This window comes from Mytilus trossulus, chromosome 8 (genome assembly GCF_036588685.1).
Source record: "Mytilus trossulus isolate FHL-02 chromosome 8, PNRI_Mtr1.1.1.hap1, whole genome shotgun sequence".
Lineage (NCBI taxonomy): Eukaryota > Metazoa > Mollusca > Bivalvia > Mytilida > Mytilidae > Mytilus > Mytilus trossulus.
In genome coordinates, this window is record NC_086380.1 from 19,617,014 (window position 1) to 19,644,522 (window position 27,509).

At 31.0% G+C, this 27,509-nt stretch overlaps 1 protein-coding gene across 2 annotated transcripts in view; it reads right to left on the reverse strand.

Annotated features, from left to right (window-relative positions):
* The window catches only part of LOC134680675 (uncharacterized), a 41,963-nt gene that overhangs the window by 11,339 nt on the left and 3,115 nt on the right, over window positions 1–27,509 (reverse strand). For both annotated transcript variants that reach the window (XM_063539811.1, XM_063539812.1), the window contains exons 2-7: window positions 13,205–13,298; window positions 6,448–6,498; window positions 4,273–4,449; window positions 3,163–3,308; window positions 2,611–2,703; window positions 1,594–1,660 (exon numbers count right to left, since the gene is read on the reverse strand). In XM_063539811.1, the coding sequence (XP_063395881.1) occupies window positions 1,594–1,660; window positions 2,611–2,703; window positions 3,163–3,308; window positions 4,273–4,449; window positions 6,448–6,498; window positions 13,205–13,265 (595 nt within the window). In that variant the 5' untranslated portion in view covers window positions 13,266–13,298. The remainder of the gene's footprint in view (window positions 1–1,593; window positions 1,661–2,610; window positions 2,704–3,162; window positions 3,309–4,272; window positions 4,450–6,447; window positions 6,499–13,204; window positions 13,299–27,509) is intronic.

Below are 27,509 nucleotides of genomic sequence, written 5' to 3' on the forward strand. Positions count from 1 at the left end.
CTATATTCGAAATGTTTTTGTTCATCATCTGTTAGAAGTTTTCATAAATATTTACACAAGACAGAGGAAAGTTCAGATTAGCTGGTCGCTGACTTATACAATAATTTTTTCAACTTCATAAAAACCTATGATTTTGTTTGTAATCAGGCGGTCTTAAAATATTTTAACATTGAGAAGAAACTATAATTAGCTTATCTGTTGATTTAAAAACCTATTTTATTTATTCAGTAAAAACTGGCCTTGCACTCTTCTTCTTTATAGGAATAACGCTCGCCTAGTTTTACATTTGCACAGTTTGTAAATGTATTACTTGCTTTGACCTGTGATTCCATTGGAATTAAAAATCACATATCGACGGCTACTAGAATATTCATTTAAAAACAGATGGGGGATATAAAAAGGAAAAAGTAAAAAGACGTAAAGCTTTTCATATTGTCGACAATGCACACACAAACAGACAAATAAAGACCCAACATGTTTAATAAATATAACACACCAGACTTTCAAAAAACTGGGGGATAATAAAGGGGCTACGGAATGAAGAGGAAATCGTGTGTCCATCAATGGCATCTGTTCTCCTATTCGAATACGTTATATTTTGAATCTGGTGTTAGAGCATAATACAATACTGGTGTGGTGAATGTATCCGATCTAATGACTACGTTTGAATGGTTTTACACTAGTAATCTTGGGGCCCTTTATAGCTTGTTGTTCGGTGTGAGCCAAGGCTCCGTGTTGAAGGCCGTACTTTAACCTATAATGGTTTACTTTTTAAATTGTTACTTGGACGGAGAGTTGTCTCATTGGCACTCACACCACATCTTCCTATATCTAAGTCAGGAAATTTGAACTAGAAATGAATCTTCATCACGGTCACGAATGATAAATGCAAAATCTCCTAAAAAAAACCCAAATGTATCTACAATTCATATTATCATTTTAATCTATGAAATGAGTAGCTATTCCGTTCACTATCAAACGTGGTACCTATTTATTGTATATAGTGTGTAGTATTGTAGTGAACTCTTGATAACTGTTAATAACGAATTGTCCGAGCAACTGAAGCAATATATATATATATATGGAAACAAAAAAGAACAAAATTGATTTACGAGTTCTGCTTGTCTTATTGTTAAATCAAACTAAGTGAAGAAAAGGAAAAGTAAGGTTAACAGCACTACAGATGTGCAATATTCAAACATTTCTACTACGATATTTTAATACAGCGAAACCGGTTTTAAGAGGACACTTAACGGTAAGCAAAAAACGTTGTATCATAAGACAGATTATCTTTTAATACATGTTCAACCTATAAGAAATACACTACAAAAGGATTGTAAAAAACACTGGTTTTTAATTAATACAGGTGGTCTCATAAGCAAGTTTGACGGTATTTGATTTTATAGATTTGATTTTTTTATTATGAAAAAAGAGTAAGTTAAGAGAATGCTTGTTATAGCTATAAACTCATCATCGATACCAGGATTAAATTTTGTATTTACGTCATACGATACAATTCTTGACGATATGTAATGGAAAGTGCATTAATAATCAAGTAACTATTTTAAGACAAACCAACGGCAATATACATACCATATTCTAGTATAGTCTCAATTCCATTTGCTAACCGTTCAAAGGCATAAGTATCCTCTGGTACTAACTGTAATTATAATCAATGTAATAAAATTAACGGTACCAATTTGCTTGTACCAGATGCTCATTTCGACAAAAAATGTCTCTTCAGTGATGCTCCTGGCCAAAATATTTGAAATCCAAAGATTATATAAAAGATGAAGAGCTATGATCCAAAAGGTCCAAAAAGTATAGCCAAGTCCGTGAAAGGAATCAGAGCTTTGCAAGAGGGAGATACATTCATTAAGTTATAATAATTTCTAATATTTTGTAACAGCAAATTTTAATAACCCAAAAAATCCGTATTTTCATGCCAGTACCGAAGTACTGGCTACTTGGCTGGTGACAACCTCGGGGACTAATAGTCCACCAGCAGTGGTATCGACCATTGTTATTTGCATTGCTTAGACTATATGATACTGTGTTAATCTTAAGTATTGTTTCTAGTGTTGAGAGTAGTTTATTTTTGAAACACTAATATGATTAAATTTCATCTTTGATCAAGCCTTGTTTATCAAAAGTAAATTCAAGATGAATTTATTATTGTGGATTCATTTATTTTCAGGGGTATCAATTTTCGTGGTTTGAGGAAAATTTATATATTCGTGGATATTTAATTTCGTGGTTTTGGCAAAGTCTAATCTCATTCCTTTAGAAAATTTGTTATTCGTTGAACATTTGAATTCGTGGTATCCCCACGAAATCCACGAAAACTGGTATCCAACGAATATCAATGAATCCACAGTAACCAATGTTAAAAATTTTTTTTTTTGTGCAGCTTCATCTTTATCTTTTTAATAAATGTTGAGTTTACAACCAGAGAAAATTGAGAATGGAAATGGGGAATGTGTCAAAGAGACAACAACCCGACCAAATAAAAAGACAACAGCAGAGCAAGTACAAGAGCATTTATAAAATATGTTATGAATATTCATCAAATTTAGTAAAAACCTTTGACTGACAATGTATTTATCGTACCTCAACAAAAACTCCTATTACTGCAAGTCCATCGGGCATTTTCATGGCTTCTGACAAATTACCATATCGTGTTGAGTAATGAACGAAGTGAATCTGGAATAACAAATGTTATGATAAAAATAGATATCGCGTTTTTTTTATGTTTGAATATATATTGTTAAATTACAATAAAAAGATTCATTTGACATGAATAATAGCAAATAATTGAAAGATAAGGAACAGAAATAACTGGCAAAAAATAAAGATAAAAATAAAGCTGATGTTCCGCTCATGGACATCAATTTGAAGTGGTATACGGAATTATATTTAAATTGACTATAATTATTATTTGGTGCGTTGTAGTATTGTAGTGTTATAGTGTTATTTTGATTTATATGTGTTGCCAACCTATTGTATATTTATTTTCATGATATACGATTCAAAACTACAAATCAATCACAGTGCCTGTGATTCCATTGGATTTTTGTCTTGTGTGTTTCTTTCCAAATTGCATTCGCTACAAGGTATCATTAAAAAAAATTAACATCATAATATTCATGCACTTTTCAATACCTCTGCCGGATATTTCTTCCCATTTAATGCGTGTTCTGACCCTCTGCTGTTGTTATGACCCCAATGTAGATGCATTTCTGCTAGCTGATAATCGCCATTCAGATGTGCTCCACGTAACTTCAGGCTGTGGGTGATAGCCATACTTGCTAAAATAGAAATCAACGTATTCATGTTTTTACTGGTTAACATTTAAGCAAGAAATAAACATTGCGATTAAGAATTTAACACCTTTTATCAATTTAGAAAAAAATAAAGATCAGTCCAAGATTATGACCTGTAAATAAGGCAACAGAAGTATACCGCTGTTCAAAAGTTATAAATCGTTATGGAAAACACAAATAAACTATAAGAGAAAAACAACGAAACGAACGAACAACTAACGTGCAACAAAAACAAATGCCAGCATACATAAAATTGGACTTTTTAATCCACACGGGATACTAAACAAATTTATCAATAATAATAGCGAATATAGACAAACAATATTTTTCCTGAAGTATTAATGTCAACAAACCAGAGGCTGATTTCATATATTGAAATTATTCCGAATTATCTGACAGTTTAAAATTTGGAAAAGCACTTAAAAAATATACAGTATGCATTTTTCCTGTCACACTACGAGAACATATGAAACATAATTTTTCCGTCAATTTATTCCTATTTTGTGATGCATCATTTATTGCAAGTTTGCAAAATATAGTCAGTAGTTCAGCAATTAACGAAATTATTTCTACGCAGCGTGTTTGCTCCTAACACAATCGATACCAGAAGATTATATACATATACTATACGTAAATCGCTTCTGTTTGACTTATCACATATCTTACCACAATAGCCGATTACAGAATCAAAAGGGGATATCAAATTTAAGTATATCAAGTATAAATTGTAGATTTATTATCATTTGTTCGGTACCATTTTTTTTGGTTTAGTCGGAGCAGGTAAACCACGAATTCACATGTTCAACGAATTGCAAATTTCCTATGGGCTTGTATGCAGAGATTGATAAAACAACGAAATCAAATATCCGGGGAAATGTAAGTTTTCCTCCATCCACGAAAATAAAGGAATCCACAGTATATGTTTCAAAATATCAGTTATTACACGTACCTGTATGTCCATTATTCTTGATGGTACAAGGATCTCCCTGCCCTAAGTTCTTGTCATATCCGTAGAACTGTAGCTCTGTCAACCACGATGCGAACTCGACATCACCTGTTCGAATATCGATAGGTGATTGTCTGTGTCCGTTACAACGAGGGTAGTGATCCGACCAATGGTTTGGTCCTGAAATTAAATAAAAAATGTCATTCTAATAGAATTAATAGACTATATTGTATTCAAATTTTTGAATATAAAAACAACGAAGGTTATTATAGTCTTTGATTTTTCCATAAAAAACCTGGCTGTACTTATCATTTGTGGGGTTCGTGTTGCTCATTCTTTAGTTTTCAGTGTTGGGTCATGTGTTCTATTGTTTGTCTGTTTGTCTTTTTTTCATTTTTAGCCCGGCGTTGTTACTTTATTTTCGATTTATGAGTTTGACAGTCCCTTTCGTATCTTTTGTCATTCTTTTATGAGTCTTCTCTAGGAAAAATGCATTTTTCCTATTATAATTCATCAAAAATCCGTCTTGTACTTTTCGACTGCTTACTTACTCTTTTGTACACAGGCAAAATGTTTAATTTCACATACATATCACATAAAGTTAACTTGAAATGTTAACCTCAAACGAGCTTATACATTAGTTTCAAGCGAAAATGTTCACAGCTATGACTTCGATAATATTCATATCAAAGTAAATTTACATGAATTAATATCTAACTTAAGGTAGTACCTAACACTTTCACTAAAATCAATTTGTCTCGTTTAATTTTGATAAAACTTTGACAAAGTATTTACTTTGACCCTTTAACAGAAATAGGAAAACTTTAAAAAATTTGAACCAACCGTTTTGTCAGAACAATTACACTGGTTATATAGCAGTTTGACAAACACCAATTTTGATCTTCGAGAAACTTATTATTCCCTTTACAACACTACGTAATTTAAACGTTTCACAGACTTTACAGAGTTATCTCCCTGTAGTGTTAGGTACCACCTTAAGACAAATTCGGAGATAAGATAATGTAGTATTGGAGTTTGTTATTACCACTGTTGATTTAAGGATGTACACCTCTGAGGAGCCAAAAATTTCTAGAATTAAACTTTTTTTCTTAACCTGATTTTTAGGTTTATAAGACTGTAACAAAACAATTGGTGAAGAGAAAATCATATGGTGGTGTGCTTCTTTTTTTGCTACGGCCCTTTGAAAATGCCCAATTTTGATGATTTTCTCACTTTTCATCGATTTTTACCTATTTTTGGGCTATTATCGTGAAAAAAATCACAGTTCCACAATTAAACTTTTTTTCATACTTTCCATAAAGATGAAGTGGACCAATCTGAATAAATTTAACTAACAAAAACTATAGGTAGGTGTTAATATAAGAAAGTTTATCATATTTTGATGCTTTTTTGTGAAAAATTTACCATACTGCCAATTTTGTATTTTTATGATTTTTCTCATTTTAAAGAACAAAATGCATATTAATTCAACTTTTTTGTTATAAATGATTGAAAAAATACATATCTAAGAAATTTGAAAAGACCAAAATGAGATGGGATGTATATTATTCTTGTAAAATCATTTTTTGTATCCCTCACCCATTTTCTCAAAATTTTGACTAAAAATACTGACTTGAATGGTCGTAAAATTTGAAAACTGGATTATTCAAAAACCGTCCATGGTAAATGCACAATTTTTTCACAGAGTTATGTTTGATTATAATATTTTTAAAATTCATTGATATTTTCCACTTCTATCATATGTTTTGGAAATAATTTAAGAACGAGATTTCAACGAGACTGAACGAGACTGAAAAGTCAGAAGAATACATCCTTAAAAGGGAATGTTATAATAAGACTATATGTTGCTCTATATCATGTTAAACGAATATGATCTTGTTTCAAGAACTGCTTGACCACAATTCTGGAAGAAATAATGTAATAACATATACTGTAAATTCAGAAACTATTGCGATGTTTTCATAATTGCGAAAAATGCGACAGTGTTATAATCGGAATTCAAACTCGCATTTTGAATTTTATATGAATTAAACAGAATTTTTCTCAGTATCGCATTTAAGTATAAAATTGACAAAATCGCAAAAATAAATGCACGCAATAATTTCTGAATTTACAATAATGGCATGATAAAGATAAAACAGTAAGATATCAACTTACCCGAATCACCGAAGTAGCTCCAGTGATGCCCAGTCTGGTCCTTTCCTGTTTCTGAAATAAAAATAAATAAATGTGTTACACTATACTTTATATTTCCTGCAGCAAGTTATAAACAAAACACCCGCTTCATTATTATAAGAAATACTTCATACAATGCATCTTTGTCATGTAATGTATTTATAAGAATTATTTGATGGAATATGCATAAACGAAATAAAATTGAGAATGGATATGAGGAATGTGTCAAAGAGACAACAACCCGACCATAGAAAAAACAACAGCAGAAGGTCACCAACAGGTCTTCAATGTAGCGAGAAATTCCCGCACCCGGAGGCGTCCTTCAACTGGCCCCTAAACAAATATATACTAGTTCAGTGATAATGAACGCCATCCTAAATTCCAAATTGTACACAATAAACTGAAATTAAAATAATACAAGACAAACAAAGGCCAGATGCTCCTGACTAGGGACAGGCGCAAGTTGAGTTTTATTATGTCAAATGATGTGTACTTAAAATCAAGTAATAATTTATATATTTTTCAATCAAATTTATATAACAGAGTAATATAATTCATAATAATGAATAAAACAACAATTGAAAACGACTTTGAAAATACATTTGATTTTTTTTTTACTTTGGGAAGGTCCCATTTGATTTTGACTATCCACCAGATACCAAATTACATTTATCGCACCACACAGCCTTCAGTAATGAGCAAAACTAATACCGCGTAGAAAGATATAAAAGACCCCGAAATTCACAGGTAAAATAACTCAGACGAGAAAACTTGCAACTTGATTTATCCACATAACTTTCAACAAATATGCTATATAGCAACCAACGACGACCACTAAATCAAAGGTTCCTGATTTGAGACAGGCACATATAAAATGCTCTAGTTATAAAAATACAGATGAAATCATTTATACATTTCTGATTGTCAAAATTTAATTGCATGTGGGCGTTTTTTCTATTAAGGTAAAATCCGGAAAGCATTTTTAAAGCGACAAGATTGGATATGCTTGATGTTTCCTTACTAAATTATAATAAAAGCAGTCAAGCTAAATGAAGTTATTCTGACAGATGATGATAATTCACAAAAGATCTGACATAAGAGTGGCAAATGAAAGTCAGTGAAATTGAACATGTGCGTAAATCTTTTCGAAAGATTAAAACAAATATTTTTAAAAGTGCTTGTAAAAGCTAGGCGGAAGCTAACAGAGGGACATTCAAACTCATAAGTCGAAAATAAAACTAACAACGCCATATAAATGAATACAGTAGATAAAACTAATCAGTTTACAAGAACCTTTTTTAATTCCAAAATTTTGAGTTAAATACTTCAAACAGTTTGGCGAAATATCTTACAAATACGACAAGGTTACAATTTGCAATTGTCATAAATAATACGAGTCACTAAATAAAACGAGGGAAACACATCACCTATAACAATTGAACAACGCGCTGTTTATTTTCATCTTTGAATTGTTCCTAATTTGTTTAATGTCGGGGCCTTTTCTAGCAGAAGTTTCGATTTTTCTCATTGATGTATACTGTACAACAACCCACATCTATTTTACCATCGTCATCAAAACATAGTTGATATTCGTCTTATTCGCGATCGTACAGAACCCCAACACCATATATTACAAAAAAGTACCGAAGTTTGTATAAGTGTTGATGCACCATAATTAGTTCTATATATCACGACCCTCATTTGTGGGACAATGTCTTACGTACAAACATGTCCATTATCAAAATAATAGATGTTAAATGAACGACAAGATGGCAGATTCAGTACAGAAAACTGTGCTATGATAAATGGGAATCTGTTAAATACGTTTTTTTCTTTGAGAAATCGATAAAAATTAAAGATTAAATGAAATTTATAATTATATAGATTAAAAACTTTGAAATATAAGAATAAAAATGGCCAGGTATATATTTTGGCAGTGAGAAAAGATTTTTTTACAGGTCAGGTTCGGTCACGAAAATTTGTTTTAAATTTAGCAATCTTGTCAAATGAATTTCCTTAGTGTCATCCTAAAATATCATCGTCATAGTTTATGTTTTCTATATTAAGAAAAGTGAAATATATTCTTTACTTGAACCCAATGGAATGTTAATTAATTCGACAGCCGTTTCATAATTGATATTGTCAAATGTGGTGATATTGAAATTAAATTAAACAGGTGAATTGGTTGCTTGATCAATCAATTGAATACACCTGCAGCGATTTTGAAGCATTACTATATTTTTTCTTACATACAATACATCGGCCCACAAAACCGCAATACATTATTCGTCTGTTTAGATCTATGATATGTTTTCCAAAGAAAAAAAGGAAAGAAAATCACAAAATTACCAAACGCCAAAGAAAATTAAAACGGAAATATCTTATCAAATGTCAAAATTGAAAGCTCAAACATATCAAACGAATGGATAACACCTGGCATATACCTGACAAGGTACAGGCATTTTCTTACAACAATATCAAGATTTAAAGAATTATTTCATTAATTCTGATACACAAAAAGATTTAGATAACTTAATGACAATCACAAGATAAAAATGCCTCGTAAAAGACTCATGTTAAAAAAAAATGGCAAGACATGTAGAACAAGAATAAACAAAGAATTGCCATACAAACATTATCTTTAAACTTCATTTAGATTTGACCTTTAAAACATCGTCGCGGTTTCAGACGTATGACAAGGCACAAGTATTAATGACGTTATTCAACTATATTTTTTTTTTTAATTTTTACCCTCACCGACTTAAGTTATTTAACACCATTAGTCATGTGATTTTTTTCTTCTTGAAAATGGTTCATTTTAGTACTGCGTTTCAACTATGACAAACATGACAAATGAAGGAAGAAATATTGGCGTAAATGAAGTGTGTTTGTGGTCAACATTCAACTTAATTTATAGCAATATTAAACAAAATTTCATACCTTTTTGACAAGAGACTAATTGAAACACAAATTTGCTATTATCTATTTGCTTTTAAATTCGGCAGAGATTTCACAAAAAAAACTGTCCACTACTCTCACGCAAAGAAAGTGTGAAGAAATAATTAATGTCACAACTATTCTATTATAACATAAACTGCATAAAAGTACACAGTAAATCATTAATAAGGAATGTTGTTGATCTGATAATTAATCTTGAGCTAAGTAAACAGTAAAATGTTGATCTGACTGTTGATGTCAACCTATTAAAAACGTTTTTTTTTTCAATTTAAAAAATGTTTTGCACAATTGTTTGTAGCAGATAAAGTTAAAAAGTGAAATCGCATTCTTAAAGAAATAAACTCATCATAAATACCAGTACTTAATTTTGTACATACGCCAGACTCGCGTTTCGTCTACAAAAGACTCATCAGTGACGCTCGAAACCAAAAAAGTTAAAAAAAAAAAAAAGCCAAATAAAGTACGAAGTTGAAGATCATTGAAGACAAAAATTCCTTAAAGTTTTGCCAAATACAGCTAAGGCAATCTATGCTTGAGGTAGAAAATCCTTAGTATTTCAAAAATTCTAAAGTTTGTAAACATATAATTAATAAATATAACCATATCAATGATAATTCATGTCAGCACAAAAAGTAACAAAAACTAGGAAAAAAACTTCGAATGAGGGAAAGAAAAGATTAGTTTCAATCTTTGGTTTTTTCTGTAAGGTCTAATTGTAGCCCATTTCTTTTATAAAACAAAAAAAAATAGTGCATTTTATGTTACCTCATAAAGTTCCGAGTAATCTAGAATTTGATATTTTTACTGGTAATATGAATTTTGTGGCTTGTCATTAAAGTGAGAGGTTTAGCTAGCTTTAAAACCAGGTTCAATCCACCATTTTCTACATTAGAAAATGACTGTACCAAGTCCGGAATATAACACTCGTTATCCATTCGTTTGATGTGTTAGGACTTTTGATTTTGCCTTTTGATTTTTGATTTTTCTTTTTGAATTTTCCTCGGAGTTTAGTATTTTTGTGTTTTTACTTTTTTTTTGTCAAGCATAAAGAGAATATGTTTACATTGTGGAAATGTATAAACTAGTTGTGTTCGATACAAAACTGTTAGGTGAGCGGACATGGTTACTTTTCCTGTCACGAAAGCTACCACAACCTTAATTTCTCAAACTGTTTTATCATAATATTTTAAAGTACAAATTTTACAATGTTGAAGTTGGAATTGTGAACACAGTTTCAATATAGATAATGAGGATGCATAAGGCACCAGTAATACATTTATCCCTCAGTTTTAGTTTGTAAGCCGGATTTGTTTTTTATCAATCGATTTATTAATTTCGAACAGCGATATACTACTTTTGCCATATATATAACTGCATTTTTTTTAAATCACCCAGTATACCTCCTTTGGGTCCAGTGTAAAGACGTCATAAAACTGTATGACTAATGAATGACCATGCCAAATCAAATTTTAAATTGGTAAAGGATAAAGGATCATAAGCGTTCAGAACTGAGTCATATTTAAATTCGGTCAAAACGAAATGAATGTTGATATTTTCAAGGACTTACTACAGTCTCAAACTGATAACCTTTTAAGAATAAGTTCATTCTAGGATCAATAGGTATAGATGAATCATATCGAATTATAAGGACTCTGTGAATAACATCATCTTTGAAATAGAAGTTCTTCTTCCTACACAAATCTTTGTATCATCAAAAAGAATTTAGTAAAGAAAGGATGTTAGCAGCTCGTTTGTTTCTTTAATGATTTACCAGTTATATATGTACTTCATTTATTGAGATCTTTAATTTCCTCATTGACTTGGTAAAAGAGGGAGAGTTTGGATATATTCGTATGAGTCAAACGATTTTCACAATAACAAAATATTAAAATCAGAAACCGGTTAAAAATATGCCTTTTTTTCATAACAAATGGAATTCAACTAGTCTTGACTTAGTTTGGTCATACAATGTGATGCAGGTAAACATAGTAAATCTGATAAAAAAAAGAGATGCAATTATTTTTTATAGTAATACCTACAACATGTTGGTTAACGTTATTTCTTTTCTTTATCTATTATGCAACACAAAATCTTTAAAACAGTATGATTCGTGATAATGAGAGAAGGAAAGAAAAACGTCCTTATCAATTTCGCGAGGCTTACGACTTTTAAAATCAAAACTCTTTATAACACAATCAAATATTCCTCACACACTCAGATGTTTTGCATTTATGTTATGTATGCCTGTAAATTTGTCCACAAAGCATCTGTTAAATTTTTTGAAGGCAGAGAAAATTAAAATAGATACGATGTTAATAGTTACTTTTAGACAAATGGTATAAAAAATATGTAAATACATCATACAAATTAGGTTGTTTATGACTTTAATTGCTTTTTATATTACCAAAATAAAAGAAAAGTGCCCTTCATAGAAAGCAATGACATGACAGGGTTTGGTCATGGACCAAATTATCAATTATGGCTGATATAATTGTATGAGGTTCTAGATGGACAGCCTCTTTCAATTTCTAGGCTACTTTTGTCTATACATTTTTATTCCTTGATTATGATTCGTTTCATTTTTAAGTCAGTTGTATTTAACAGCTGGGATGTATGTTTGCACAGTTTCGGCTATTGGATCCCAATAATTGGCACATTAATCTGTTTTGTCTATTTGGAACATTAATTTTCGCCAAATCATTTTCTAATCTACAAACTACATCTAGACCCTCATGTTTCAGACAGGAATCAGACTTTTTCATTCATGTGGTTTTATAAGTGAGGTTAAAATGTGCTTTACAGATATATTATCAATACAATGTGATATTTGTATTCATAATAGTTATAACGTCAAAATATTAATTTTCTCCAGTTGTCAACATGTTTGAAATTAATTATTATAATTTATAGCTTCATACTATTGTCTTACAGATAATTACAAAACTAGACACAGTAAAATAGCTATAACTTGTCAAATTGCATCAAATAAGGGAAAAAACATAAAAAAATGTGCCATTTAAAGAAAAAAAAATTACCAGCGAAATGTCAAAATAAACTTTTTAACTTACATTTACACACAGCTTGGTAATTTTTCGTTTACAAATTATTTTCTAAATGCTAGCTCAGCGAATTATTGGTTATAACTGCATTATACATAAGAAATAAACTAACGAAAAAGATACCTCAAACTGAAACACTTATGACAATAGGAAGAAATGATCTTTTACGAAAGATATACTCCATTTAGTGTATTATCCCAAAATTGCAAATAAAAAATATTTTTAAATGTACTTTTGATATATATTTGCACATTTTGTTCGTGACTTAACAATCAGGACATGCATTCAGTGTAATACCAATATGAATTCAAATGGTACAAGTGATATTGAAAAAATGTCTCTCACAATAACTAGTCCAAAACGAATTTTGCTTTTCTGGAAAATAGGCAAAGGCATTAGATCCCCCAAAAAGCGAGAAATAAAATCTCTGAAAATTAGAAGTTTAACAATTAATTGCAAGAAAACATTATAAGTTGTAAAACTAACTAGCTACTTATAAATATGAATTCTCTGGATAATTTCGCTGATTAATCAGTGACTAATTCACAGGGATAGTCGATCAAATGCCATAGGTCGAGTAATTTGTCTTTTACAGCAAAGAGAACTAATGTAAAAAAATATACAGATATATTTGTCATAAAAACAAAGAAAAGCACAATAAAGAGATATTTTAGAGAGAGAGAAAAAAACAACCAACCCTTATTTCTATATAATTGACTTACTTGGATCAATTATGTTTCCATACAGAAGACTCAAAGTAAGCATCACCGATAACTCCCCCATTACACCTGGTTCTCTCAACGTTCAGCTAGAGTACTGTTTGACATAACATACAAAGTAGGTAAATATACAACTCATTAATAAGTCAATCAAATTAAAATTTTGTAATGATGAATTATTCAAATTAACAATTATTAGATAGTTACCAATCAAACTTGTAATGAAATGTGTCGAAATGACAAACAACCAATCAACCGTGAACAATGGTTGAGTAATATGGTGAATGAAACGATGCTGCTTGTACAGGTTATCAAAATACTCAGTGTTATCATTATCAAATGTTCAACTAACTGTAAATATAAAAAAGAAGATGTGGTATGATTGCCAATGAGACAACTATCCACAAAAGACCAAAATGACACAAACATTAATAACAACTATAGGTCACCATACGGCCTTCAACAATAAGCAAAGCCCATACAGCATAGACAGCTATAAAAGGTCCCTATAAGACAATGTGAAACAATTCAAACGAGAAATTTAACGGCCTTATTTATGTAAAAACATGAACGAAAGACAAAAATGTAACACATAAACAAACGACAACAACAGAATTACAGGCTCCTGACTTGGAACAGGCACATACATAAATAATGTGGTGGGGTTAAACATGTTTAAACATGTAAAGTTGGTAAACAACAATTCTAACCTTACGGATTTTGATTTTTTTTTCATTCTGGACTTAATGGACTTTCCGTTTTGATTTTTTTTGGCTATTTGACTCTTTTTCTACACATGGAACTCCAAGATGAAAATAAGGCTTAACTCTTTAGTTCAGTCGCAGACCTGTAATGTCGCTGGTATGATGAGGTATGACTGCAAGTGCAATAAGTATCTACCAATGAGTAAAAGAGGTACGAAAGATACCAAAGGGACAGTAAAATTCATAAATCTAAAACAAACTGACAACGCCAAGGCTAAAAATGAAAAAGACAAACAGAAAAACAATAGTACATATGACACAACATAGAAAATGTAAAGAATAAACAACACGAACCCAACCAAAAACCAGGGGTGATCTCACGTGCTCCGGAAGGGTAAGCAGATCCTGCTCCACATGTTGCACCCGTCGTGTTGCTTATGTGATTACAAATCCGGTAAATAGTCTAATTCGGTAGGTCACATTCATAACATTTATAAAGCCAAACAAGTAAAAAGATGAAGAGCATTGAGGATCCAAAATTTCAAAAAGTTGTGCTAATACGGCCATTATAACGATTTTGATATGAACGTCACTAATGAGTCTTATGTAGACGAAATGCGCGTCTTGCATAGTAAATTATAATCCTGGTACCTTTGATAATTATTTGACAAAAGAGTAACACATATGATAGATCTTAATTATCTAAGCAAAATTAATTTATGTTTTAAATCATCTTTTCTTAACTAATTCACATATATTTCAATTAAATATATGGTACATAGTAGTATGAATGTAAGGTGAACTATACCAAATTGTATATTCAAATTTATACATCGAAAAGAAACTGACCCTGTCATGGCACAGACTAAAAAAGATACACTTACAAACAACAACAAAAAAAACCCCACACAACATAGAATACTGAAGGCTGGGCAAGATGCCACCTCCAAAAAAAGGTCACATTTGAGGAAAAGAGGGTGGCATTCCTGTAACGACTTTTGGAACATATCCGTCGTCCTCATCCAACCGGTGAAAAGTAAAAACACAAAAATACTGAACTCCGAGGAAAATTCAAAAAGGAAAATCCAAAATCAAAAGGCAAAATCAAAAGTCCAAACACATCAAACGAATGGATAACAACTGTCACATTCCTGACTTGGTACAGGCATTTTCTAATGTAGAAAATGGTGGATTGAACCTGGTTTTATAGCTAGCTAAACCTCTCACTTGTATGACAGCCGTATCAAATTCCATTACATTGTCAACGATGTATGAACAAAACAAACATACTCAAAGAAAACAAATGTCAAAAATAGGTGTACAGCAGTCAAATGAAGTGTCCCTAAATTGTTAAAGGGGTGATTCTAACTTCTCCGCTTTGAACCTTTAGTTAAATAGTTTCTTGTAAGCTATAACCCTCTTTCAAGGAAATCAAGATACGAAATTCAAATTCTAGAATACCCTATTAACTGGGAGATTGTTACTCCTTATACTGGAGGTGCTTACATATCACTATACTATTCGAGGTCTTATTATTAGAAAATCTGAAAACTGACAACTGATAAAACGAAAATCGGCCAAAAGTAACGTTAAATCAGGACAACGAATCAGATATGTGCATAAGGGGATACGATACATTCATGGTATGTTATGTACATTTTACTTAGAAACATTTGCGTTGATAATTAAATTTACTGTTTCAATTCTATGAACGGCGTCAGATACTTTTGACAGTTTACGTACACAGAAACATTGGTGACGATAGAAAGCCATAGTCATCGTGTATTTAGTGTAACGATTAGCACTTGTGCATTTAGTTCATAAATCAATAGGATAAATACTGCCAATCCTCATGTTCTAATTAAAATTAATGTGCAGTTGCCCTTAATAAATGTTATTCTGTAATAAATTGACACACTAACATAGATATGATATAGACATTTAATCTTAATGAATAAAGTTTTGAGGTAGCATTCGATCATAAATCAGACACCACTGACGCAATAAATTATTGAATATAGTAAGGCTGTGATTTAATTGATAAACCTTCCACACCTTATATGACAAAGTTTAATAGTCTCGCTATTACAAGTTCGTGTATCATTTGATTAGCGTGATTAAGTCAGGTATTTTTGAACAGAAAGGAACGGCGTCATTTTTTGTTAGATTTTTACTTAATATAATTATTCATTAAAATTAAAGTTTTGTAAGTTGATGAACTCATGATGTCCAATGATGAAATAACCTTCATCAGGCTACTCCTTTTGTTTAACCATGTGAAGAATATGGAATAGCTACCAAACGTAGAAATAATCATGGCTATTTAATATTTGAAATTTAACAGGAAAAACAGTGTAATATAAGTAGCAGGTTATACACTTTGTTTTTTAAATTTTTATGAAAAGTTGAACTTGAAAGATTCAGGTTCTGCAATATATTTATATTTCCCTTAATCCTCTTTTGTACTTTCCGATCTTAGCGTAAGCGCATGTCCATTATCGTGTTTGATTTTTAAATGTTTACCTCGAGTCTGATATATGCGGACATCTTCGTACCAGAATCTGTGACAATCAAGAGGATTTAATTTTGAAATTATGAACTTCTCCAACCTTAACAGCAATATACCAGCTTCAACTGACTAATGCATACACATTTCCCTAATCATTCGTTATTTAAGAGCTTACACTGCTTCTCAGACATTATGCAACGTTAATAATGTCCGAGCAGAATTTTGATGAACCAGGGTTATGTAAAGAACGTCTCGCCCTTTTTAGAGAATGTACAAGGAAAGATACATATTTACTTCACAAATAAAATAGGATGGTCGTGAAATATATATTCAAGACACTGACGTTGTTTATCATCTTGATTATTTGTTGAAACCTTTTTTTTTTTCTTTTTGTTTTTAGACTTTACAGTTTAGTTCATTTTTAGTTATATCTTTTTGGCGTTGCGTGGCTTGGTATTTATACATTGTGTTATTGTTCTATGGTTATATGTGTTGTCTTGTTTTGAACTTTTGTCTGTTTAGTCTATAGAGTGTCTACATGCCAGTTAGTTTTCTTTGTTGACATAGTTGTTTGTTTATAGAGCTAAGAAGATTCTAACACAACGTGGAGACTTCTGTTCCACAACTTAAAGTGCCCCAATGTTTGACATTTTTACCTATAATGTCTGCTTTGCTAACACAGTGTTGTCAACGTAATGTTATGCGACTGCTATGTTTGGCTGGTATTGAAACCAGTTAAATAAGAATTTTCTACATAAGAAAAAAACTGTATCAAGTTAGAAATATGACGAATGTTTCTCAATTTGTTTGATTTGTTATAAATTTGCCATTTGTTGAAGGACTTTACGTTTTGAGCTTTCCTTGAAATTCAGTATATTTGTTTTTGAACTTTTTATTATAAACTCCTTTTTTGTAAGTTCAATCACGAAAAAAAAATACGGATAAGAACTACGAAAACAATTTTTCCAAATAAATCTTTTTTTCTCAGCTAACAAGCGACATGCAGCTTAGTATTCGATCCTTTGATACCAGTATAGTCGTTTAATCAATCCTTTGTGGGTTGATTTGAAAAAAAAACATACATAAATAAGCCATGAATGTGGTTGTTAAATTTGAAAGATGCTTTATTTGTGCTTCTTTGTTAAATACTTGCGTTTTTGTTCTGATTGAAAATCACACGGTGATTATTGCCTTTTGTGTCTGATTTGCTCACGCATCGTTGAAGATGTAATAGAGTTAGATGCGACTGTCATACGGAAGAGAGGTTTAGTGCTATGAATCAGGTTTAATCCACCATATTTTACATTTGAAAGTGCCTTTGTTAAGTCAGGAATATGAGAGTTAATTGTTGTCCATTCATTTGATTTTGCCATTAGGCACTTTCCTCTTTGAATTTTCCTCGGAGTTCAGTATGTTTGTGATTTACTTTTTAATTTGTTCTTAAATTAATTGTGCCATATTCTCAATTGCGACAATTATACTGAGGAATAATTATATTGGCGATTGGTGGGTAAATGTAACCAGATCATTATTTTGTCATCGTACCCGGTATCGCTTTTCTTGGATTTTATGTGATCTCCTTAGATTTTGTTTGTTGCTTCAAGTAAGTCTTTTTTCAATATCGGTTTACGAGATTAAGACATCGATCGATTGCTTCAGATTAAATTGAACTAATTTGCCACAGACAACAAATATACCAACAAATTATTAGAAAATAATATCAAATTTAAAGAAAAAAAATAATTTTCGAAATAAAGAAGCCATGCATGTATTCACCCTAGCATGTACTGCTATGATTGGCATACAGTTATTTCTTTTTTTCAAAATAAAAGTATATTTTCCAAATCACGTTTCTAACTTAGATTTTGTTAAGGACAAAGGCAAACACCTAGATTGGACATACTATATCCTTACCATTTATATTTTGTTCAGGACAAAGACAAACACTTATACTGGACATACTATATCCTTACCATTTATATTTTGTTCAGGACAAAGACAAACACTTATACTGGACATACCATATCCTTACCATTTATATTTTGTTCAGGACAAAGACAAACACTTATACTGGACATACTATATCCTTACCATTTATATTTTGTTCAGGACAAAGACAAACACTTATACTGGACATACTATATCCTTACCATTTAGATTTTGTTCAGGACAAAGACAAACACTTATACTGGACATACTATATCCTTACCATTTATATTTTGTTAAGGACAAAGGCAAACACCTAGATTGGACATACTATATCCTTACCATTTATATTTTGTTCAGGACAAAGACAAACACTTATACTGGTCATACTATATCCTTACCATTTATATTTTGTTCAGGACAAAGACAAACACTTATACTGGACATACTATATCCTTACCATTTATATTTTGTTCAGGACAAAGACAAACACTTATACTGGACATACTATATCCTTACAATTTAGATTTTGTTCAGGACAAAGACAAACATTTATACTGGACATACTATATCCTTACCATTTAGATTTTGTTCAGGACAAAGACAAACACTTATACTGGACATACTATATCCTTACCATTTAGATTTTGTTCAGGACAAAGACAAACACTTATACTGGACATACTATATCCTTACCATTTAGATTTTGTTCAGGACAAAGACAAACACTTATACTGGACATACCATATCCTTACCATTTATATTTTGTTCAGGACAAAGACAAACACTTATACTGGACATACTATATCCTTACCATTTATATTTTGTTCAGGACAAAGACAAACACTTATACTGGACATACTATATCCTTACCATTTAGATTTTGTTCAGGACAAAGACAAACACTTATACTGGACATACTTTATCCTTACCATTTATATTTTGTTAAGGACAAAGGCAAACACCTAGATTGGACATACTATATCCTTACCATTTATATTTTGTTCAGGACAAAGACAAACACTTATACTGGTCATACTATATCCTTACCATTTATATTTTGTTCAGGACAAAGACAAACACTTATACTGGACATACTATATCCTTACCATTTATATTTTGTTCAGGACAAAGACAAACACTTATACTGGACATACTATATCCTTACCATTTAGATTTTGTTCAGGACAAAGACAAACATTTATACTGGACATACTATATCCTTACCATTTATATTTTGTTCAGGACAAAGACAAACACTTATACTGGACATGCTATATCCTTACCATTTAGATTTTGTTCAGGACAAAGACAAACACTTATACTGGACATACTATATCCTTACCATTTAGATTTTGTTCAGGACAAAGACAAACACTTATACTGGACATACTATATCCTTACCATTTATATTTTGTTAAGGACAAAGGCAAACACCTAGATTGGACATACTATATCCTTACCATTTATATTTTGTTCAGGACAAAGACAAACACTTATACTGGTCATACTATATCCTTACCATTTATATTTTGTTCAGGACAAAGACAAACACCTATACTGGACATACTATATCCTTACCATTTATATTTTGTTCAGGACAAAGACAAACACTTATACTGGACATACTATATCCTTACCATTTATATTTTGTTCAGGACAAAGACAAACACTTATACTGGACATACTATATCCTTACCATTTATATTTTGTTCAGGACAAAGACAAACACTTATACTGGACATACTATATCCTTACCATTTATATTTTGTTCAGGACAAAGACAAACACTTATACTGGACATACTATATCCTTACCATTTATATTTTGTTCAGGACAAAGACAAACACTTATACTGGACATACTATATCCTTACCATTTAGATTTTGTTCAGGACAAAGACAAACACTTATACTGGACATACTATATCCTTACCATTTAGATTTTGTTCAGGACAAAGACAAACACTTATACTGGACATACTATATCCTTACCATTTATATTTTGTTAAGGACAAAGGCAAACACCTAGATTGGACATACTATATCCTTACCATTTATATTTTGTTCAGGACAAAGACAAACACTTATACTGGACATACTATATCCTTACCATTTATATTTTGTTAAGGACAAAGGCAAACACCTAGATTGGACATACTATATCCTTACGATTTATATTTTGTTCAGGACAAAGACAAACACTTATACTGGTCATACTATATCCTTACCATTTATATTTTGTTCAGGACAAAGACAAACACCTATACTGGACATACTATATCCTTACCATTTATATTTTGTTAAGGACAAAGGCAAACACCTAGATTGGACATACTATATCCTTACCATTTATATTTTGTTCAGGACAAAGACAAACACTTATACTGGACATACTATATCCTTACCATTTATATTTTGTTAAGGACAAAGGCAAACACCTAGATTGGACATACTATATCCTTACGATTTATATTTTGTTCAGGACAAAGACAAACACTTATACTGGTCATACTATATCCTTACCATTTATATTTTGTTCAGGACAAAGACAAACACCTATACTGGACATACTATATCCTTACCATTTATATTTTGTTAAGGACAAAGGCAAACACCTAGATTGGACATACTATATCCTTACCATTTATATTTTGTTCAGGACAAAGACAAACACTTATACTGGACATACTATATCCTTACCATTTATATTTTGTTCAGGACAAAGACAAACACTTATACTGGTCATACTATATCCTTACCATTTATATTTTGTTCAGGACAAAGACAAACACTTATACTGGACATACTATATCCTTACCATTTATATTTTGTTCAGGACAAAGACAAACACTTATACTGGACATACTATATCCTTACCATTTATATTTTGTTAAGGACAAAGGCAAACACCTAGATTGGACATACTATATCCTTACCATTTATATTTTGTTCAGGACAAAGACAAACACTTATACTGGTCATACTATATCCTTACCATTTATATTTTGTTCAGGACAAAGACAAACACTTATACTGGACATACTATATCCTTACCATTTAGATTTTGTTCAGGACAAAGACAAACACTTATACTGGACATACTATATCCTTACCATTTAGATTTTGTTCAGGACAAAGACGAACACTTATACTGGACATACTATATCCTTACCATTTATATTTTGTTAAGGACAAAGGCAAACACCTAGATTGGACATACTATATCCTTACCATTTATATTTTATTCAGGACAAAGACAAACACTTATACTGGACATACTATATCCTTACCATTTATATTTTGTTAAGGACAAAGGCAAACACCTAGATTGGACATACTATATCCTTACCATTTATATTTTGTTCAGGACAAAGACAAACACTTATACTGGTCATACTATATCCTTACCATTTATATTTTGTTCAGGACAAAGACAAACACCTATACTGGACATACTATATCCTTACCATTTATATTTTGTTAAGGACAAAGGCAAACACCTAGATTGGACATACTATATCCTTACCATTTATATTTTGTTCAGGACAAAGACAAACACTTATACTGGACATACTATATCCTTACCATTTATATTTTGTTCAGGACAAAGACAAACACTTATACTGGTCATACTATATCCTTACCATTTATATTTTGTTCAGGACAAAGACAAACACTTATACTGGACATACTATATCCTTACCATTTATATTTTGTTCAGGACAAAGACAAACACTTATACTGGACATACTATATCCTTACCATTTATATTTTGTTCAGGACAAAGACAAACACTTATACTGGACATACTATATCCTTACCATTTATATTTTGTTCAGGACAAAGACAAACACTTATACTGGACATACTATATCCTTACCATTTATATTTTGTTCAGGACAAAGACAAACACTTATACTGGACATACTATATCCTTACCATTTATATTTTGTTCAGGACAAAGACAAACACTTATACTGGACATACTATATCCTTACCATTTAGATTTTGTTCAGGACAAAGACAAACACTTATACTGGACATACTATATCCTTACCATTTAGATTTTGTTCAGGACAAAGACGAACACTTATACTGGACATACTATATCCTTACCATTTATATTTTGTTAAGGACAAAGGCAAACACCTAGATTGGACATACTATATCCTTACCATTTATATTTTATTCAGGACAAAGACAAACACTTATACTGGACATACTATATCCTTACCATTTATATTTTGTTAAGGACAAAGGCAAACACCTAGATTGGACATACTATATCCTTACCATTTATATTTTGTTCAGGACAAAGACAAACACTTATACTGGTCATACTATATCCTTACCATTTATATTTTGTTCAGGACAAAGACAAACACCTATACTGGACATACTATATCCTTACCATTTATATTTTGTTAAGGACAAAGGCAAACACCTAGATTGGACATACTATATCCTTACCATTTATATTTTGTTCAGGACAAAGACAAACACTTATACTGGACATACTATATCCTTACCATTTATATTTTGTTCAGGACAAAGACAAACACTTATACTGGTCATACTATATCCTTACCATTTATATTTTGTTCAGGACAAAGACAAACACTTATACTGGACATACTATATCCTTACCATTTATATTTTGTTCAGGACAAAGACAAACACTTATACTGGACATACTATATCCTTACCATTTATATTTTGTTCAGGACAAAGACAAACACTTATACTGGACATACTATATCCTTACCATTTAGATTTTGTTCAGGACAAAGACAAACATTTATACTGGACATACTATATCCTTACCATTTATATTTTGTTCAGGACAAAGACAAACACTTATACTGGACATACTATATCCTTACCATTTAGATTTTGTTCAGGACAAAGACAAACACTTATACTGGACATACTATATCCTTACCATTTAGATTTTGTTCAGGACAAAGACAAACACTTATAGTGGACATACTATATCCTTACCATTTATATTTTGTTCAGGACAAAGACAAACACCTAGAATTAACATACTGTATCCTAACCTACATTATCCTGAAGTAATATATTTTGCAACATCGTTTTCGTACATGTTAATGCACTGAAGAATATTTAGTTGCTCATTATAAACCATGGTGACTCTACTGGCTACGCGTAGGCAAACTTAAATATTACACAAGTTTTGTTCCCGTTGCAAAAATACTTTAATTGAAAAACAGTTGGTTATTTGGCCATGATGAAGTCGGGCATTAAAATCATCTAAAAACCACTACTTTTAATATTAGTATATTTCTTTGAACATCCTCCTTTACACAGGCAAATTTCACTCACAACAATTTCACGTGAATTTAAATTCATGTGAATCTTACATGAAGTTCACATGAATAACACCTCAAACTAGCTTATACGTGAAATTCATGTGAAATCAGTTTTTGTGGGTTTCTTGTGAATCTCATGTAAAAATCATGTGAATTTGCCATGAAAATCACGTAAATTTCACATGAATTTTTAAAATAGAGTACTAGTATTTCAAATAACATCTGAGTATTCAAATTTAATCAAAATCATGAAAAATAGAAAAAAAACCTGTTGTAAATTTCACGTGAAATTCATGTGATAAATTTCACATCAGATTCATATGAATCTCAATTTACGTGAAATTCACATGAACATTTTCACGTGAGTTTTATGTATAAGATCGATTGAGGTGAATCTCACGTGAATTTTTTTATTTGAATTTCATGTGAGATTCATGTGAAATTAATGTGAGCAAATTTTGCCTGTGTATATATAACAAAAGCAAATAAGAATTGTAAAGACGAAGAGAAATAGTCGAATGGGAGATTTTTCCAATGATCAAATCCAATCGACTTAATGTTTGACGTAATTATATGCCCAATTAACACGTGCTTATATAAATAGTTATAATATAAATCATGTAAAGCTTTACATTAAAATCAAAATTAAAAATGTCAAATAAACATGAATTACTGACATTTTTGTAATTTCTGACATCAAAATTGATTAATTTATTGACTTCATATGGTTTAGTCGCATCAAATTACATAATATATACAGTTTGATTTCCGTGGACAAGATGGGGAAAATCCCAATTGTACTAAAGTTTAATTCATCCACAATTTACTATTTTTATGAAAATCACCAATTTATTTATTGATTGATAATAAAGACATAAATCACATTTCTGTCAATTAAAATATATCTGATTTTGATTTAAAACGTTATGTCAATGAATCAAAATATATATTGCGAAGGTGGATATGATATAAATGGAGTCATATATATAGAGGTGTATTCAAAATTCTTACATCATAGTTACTGTGTTACATTGTATTGAATGCAATCTCTTTGTTTCAATGCTTAAACAAACAAAAAAATCTTTTCTGATTTAACTTTCATCAGGAACGCTTACAGCCGATCTTTTAAAACCGAAAATGTATGAGAGCCGAAACATTTGAAAAGCTATAAGAAAAACTGATTACCTAAAAAAAATGCCAACTTAGCGACAGAGGGGTTAAGGTTAACTATATTTATTATTTTAAAATTTATTTTTAGGACATTTTTTGGACGGTGGTTTGTAAATCATGTCATTACCAAAGCACTGACTACTTCAAAAAGTAAAATCACAGAAATACCGAACTCCGAGATTAATTTAAAACAGAAAGTCCTTAATAAAATGGCTAAAACACATCAACGAACTGATAACAGCTGTCATGTTCCGGACCTGGGACAGTCATTTCTTATGTAGAAAAAAGTCCATTGAACCTGAGCTGATAATACCCTTGGAAACTGTCAGTCCACCGACAGTATATTAATGATATAACAACTAATCACTGATAGCCAGTTATCATTATTCCTTTTTAATTCATCATGAATGTAAATGTTTGGTAAACACAGATTTATGTTTCCTCTTTAAAGTCGGTAAAACATAATTCTTGAAAATTACACTTATTTCTATAATATTGTCAACATTGGTTGAAATACAAATGCCAGACATATTCATCTATAGCTACAACATATATGTTGAATCACGTGGATTACTTCTATAACTATGTTTCGTATTTCAGCCGGCAATAAATCTCTCAATTATTACTGACACTTACTTTCACTTCCCTCAAGTATCCTAGTCTACCAAAATACTGCCCCAGAGTTAAGCAAAATAGCCCGCATTGAATTCGACAAAACCTAAGTTTTATTATTACTGTCACAAAAGGGTAATTAAAATATCAAGAACGTCTAAAAATGACAACGGGTCCTTTAAAAAGAGACAAAAAAGACCATAGGGACAGTAACTCTCGTAGATTGAAAATAAAAATATAAAGACAAACAGACAAATAATAATACAGAAGTCCCAACACAGAAAAATAAGGACTAAGCAACACGAACCCCACTAAAACTGGGAGTGATCTCATATGCTCCGAAAGGGTAACAGATCCTGCTCCACATGCGGCACCCGTTATGTTGCTTACTTTGTTACAAATCCGGTAAATAGTCGGTAGGTCACATTCGTGAAAAAGGGAAGGGTAGTGTAGTTACGACATATCCTATATCATCTGTGAAACGGTTATTTATCAAGGTGTTTCAAATGACGCAAGAGATTTATTGACATAAACAAGATAATTCCTCATTTAACTCGAGGTTATGTTAAGGGCCTTACGTGCAATATGGTGGAAGCCCTTTTTCTGTATTGAGGCCTTACTGTGACTTCGACATGAAAAAAACCCTCTTTTTTTCAACCTATTCTGTATATTTGTTCTGCAACCACATTGTTGTCGCTTTTATAGAACTGTATACGACTGTCAGACCAGTGAGAGGTTCAAGCTAGCTACAAAACCAGGTTTAATCTACTATTTTCTACATTAGGAAATGCTTGAACCAATGAATATGACGGTTGTTTTCCATTCGTTTAATGTGTATGAGCTTTTAACTTTGCAATATGGTTAGGGACTTTCATGGGAGTTCGGTATTTTTGCTTACTTACTACTGTTCCAGGTAACATGGGAGTTTGTACGCTTTCAATGTTTAACTCTTTTACATTATCTACTGTGAGTCTTATTTGTTTTTTGTTTTGTTTTTTTTGTTTTGTTGTTTTGCCATAAATCTGGCCGTTGGGGTTTCATGGTTGATTTTTTTTTATCACATCATATCTTGTCCTATAAAAGCTGGGATTATGGTATGAATATGACATTTTAAACTAAACAAAACACTCATAAAAAACAACATCCAATTAGTCACGATAATTAACTAATGTGTGAAATATCCTGAGGTAAGAATTTGGAAATAATTTTGTCTTGAGTCGTATTGTCAAATGAATACTTACATCATATATTTGTTACTATGACAGTAGGCCAGAATCAAGATACAAGTTTATCAAGTTAACTTTTAAACTTATTTAATGATTTTAAAATGTTAGTTTGAATTTGATAAATTACTTTGGAAAATTAATTAAAATACTAACATGAGACAAAATTTGTAATTATAAAATGATTGAAGGAATTTGTTTTGAAATTGTAAGTTAACTAATTGCATATCATTTAAAGAAAATTGACCCTATGTCTGTTGTATATTGTCACTGCACAATAACTGTGCTTTTTGAAAGACATAACTAAAAATACTTAAACCAAAATAGAACAGTCAAAGCAGTCAAAGTTCGAGATTGTTAGGAGAATTTTGATCTTAGATTTGGCACAAAAAATAATTAAATAATTTATATCAAACAGCATCGTACCAATATATACCAGTACACGTCACAACTACAGAAATATACCTGTGTGAAAAACGTTTAACCATATCGTTTTATAATATTAAAATATACGTCTGATATGATTCAATACGAAACAAATCCACAAAACAAATAAATCAATCAAAACAACTGTGTAGTGTTTTTCCCCCATATATCAATTTTACCTCAACTTTAAATTTAGTACCCAATTTGAAAACTGAATCATGAAAACTCAAAGTTATTGGTCTTTACACCACATTTACCACAAACAAAAAATTAGAACATGTGACTGACTAAAGACATGCCATCAACAAAACACAACATATGTGTTGAACTAAAATTTTGGCAGTTTACATATTAATTTTCCCACAACCAAGCACTTTTCGTGACAACAGTATGAACTTTTAAT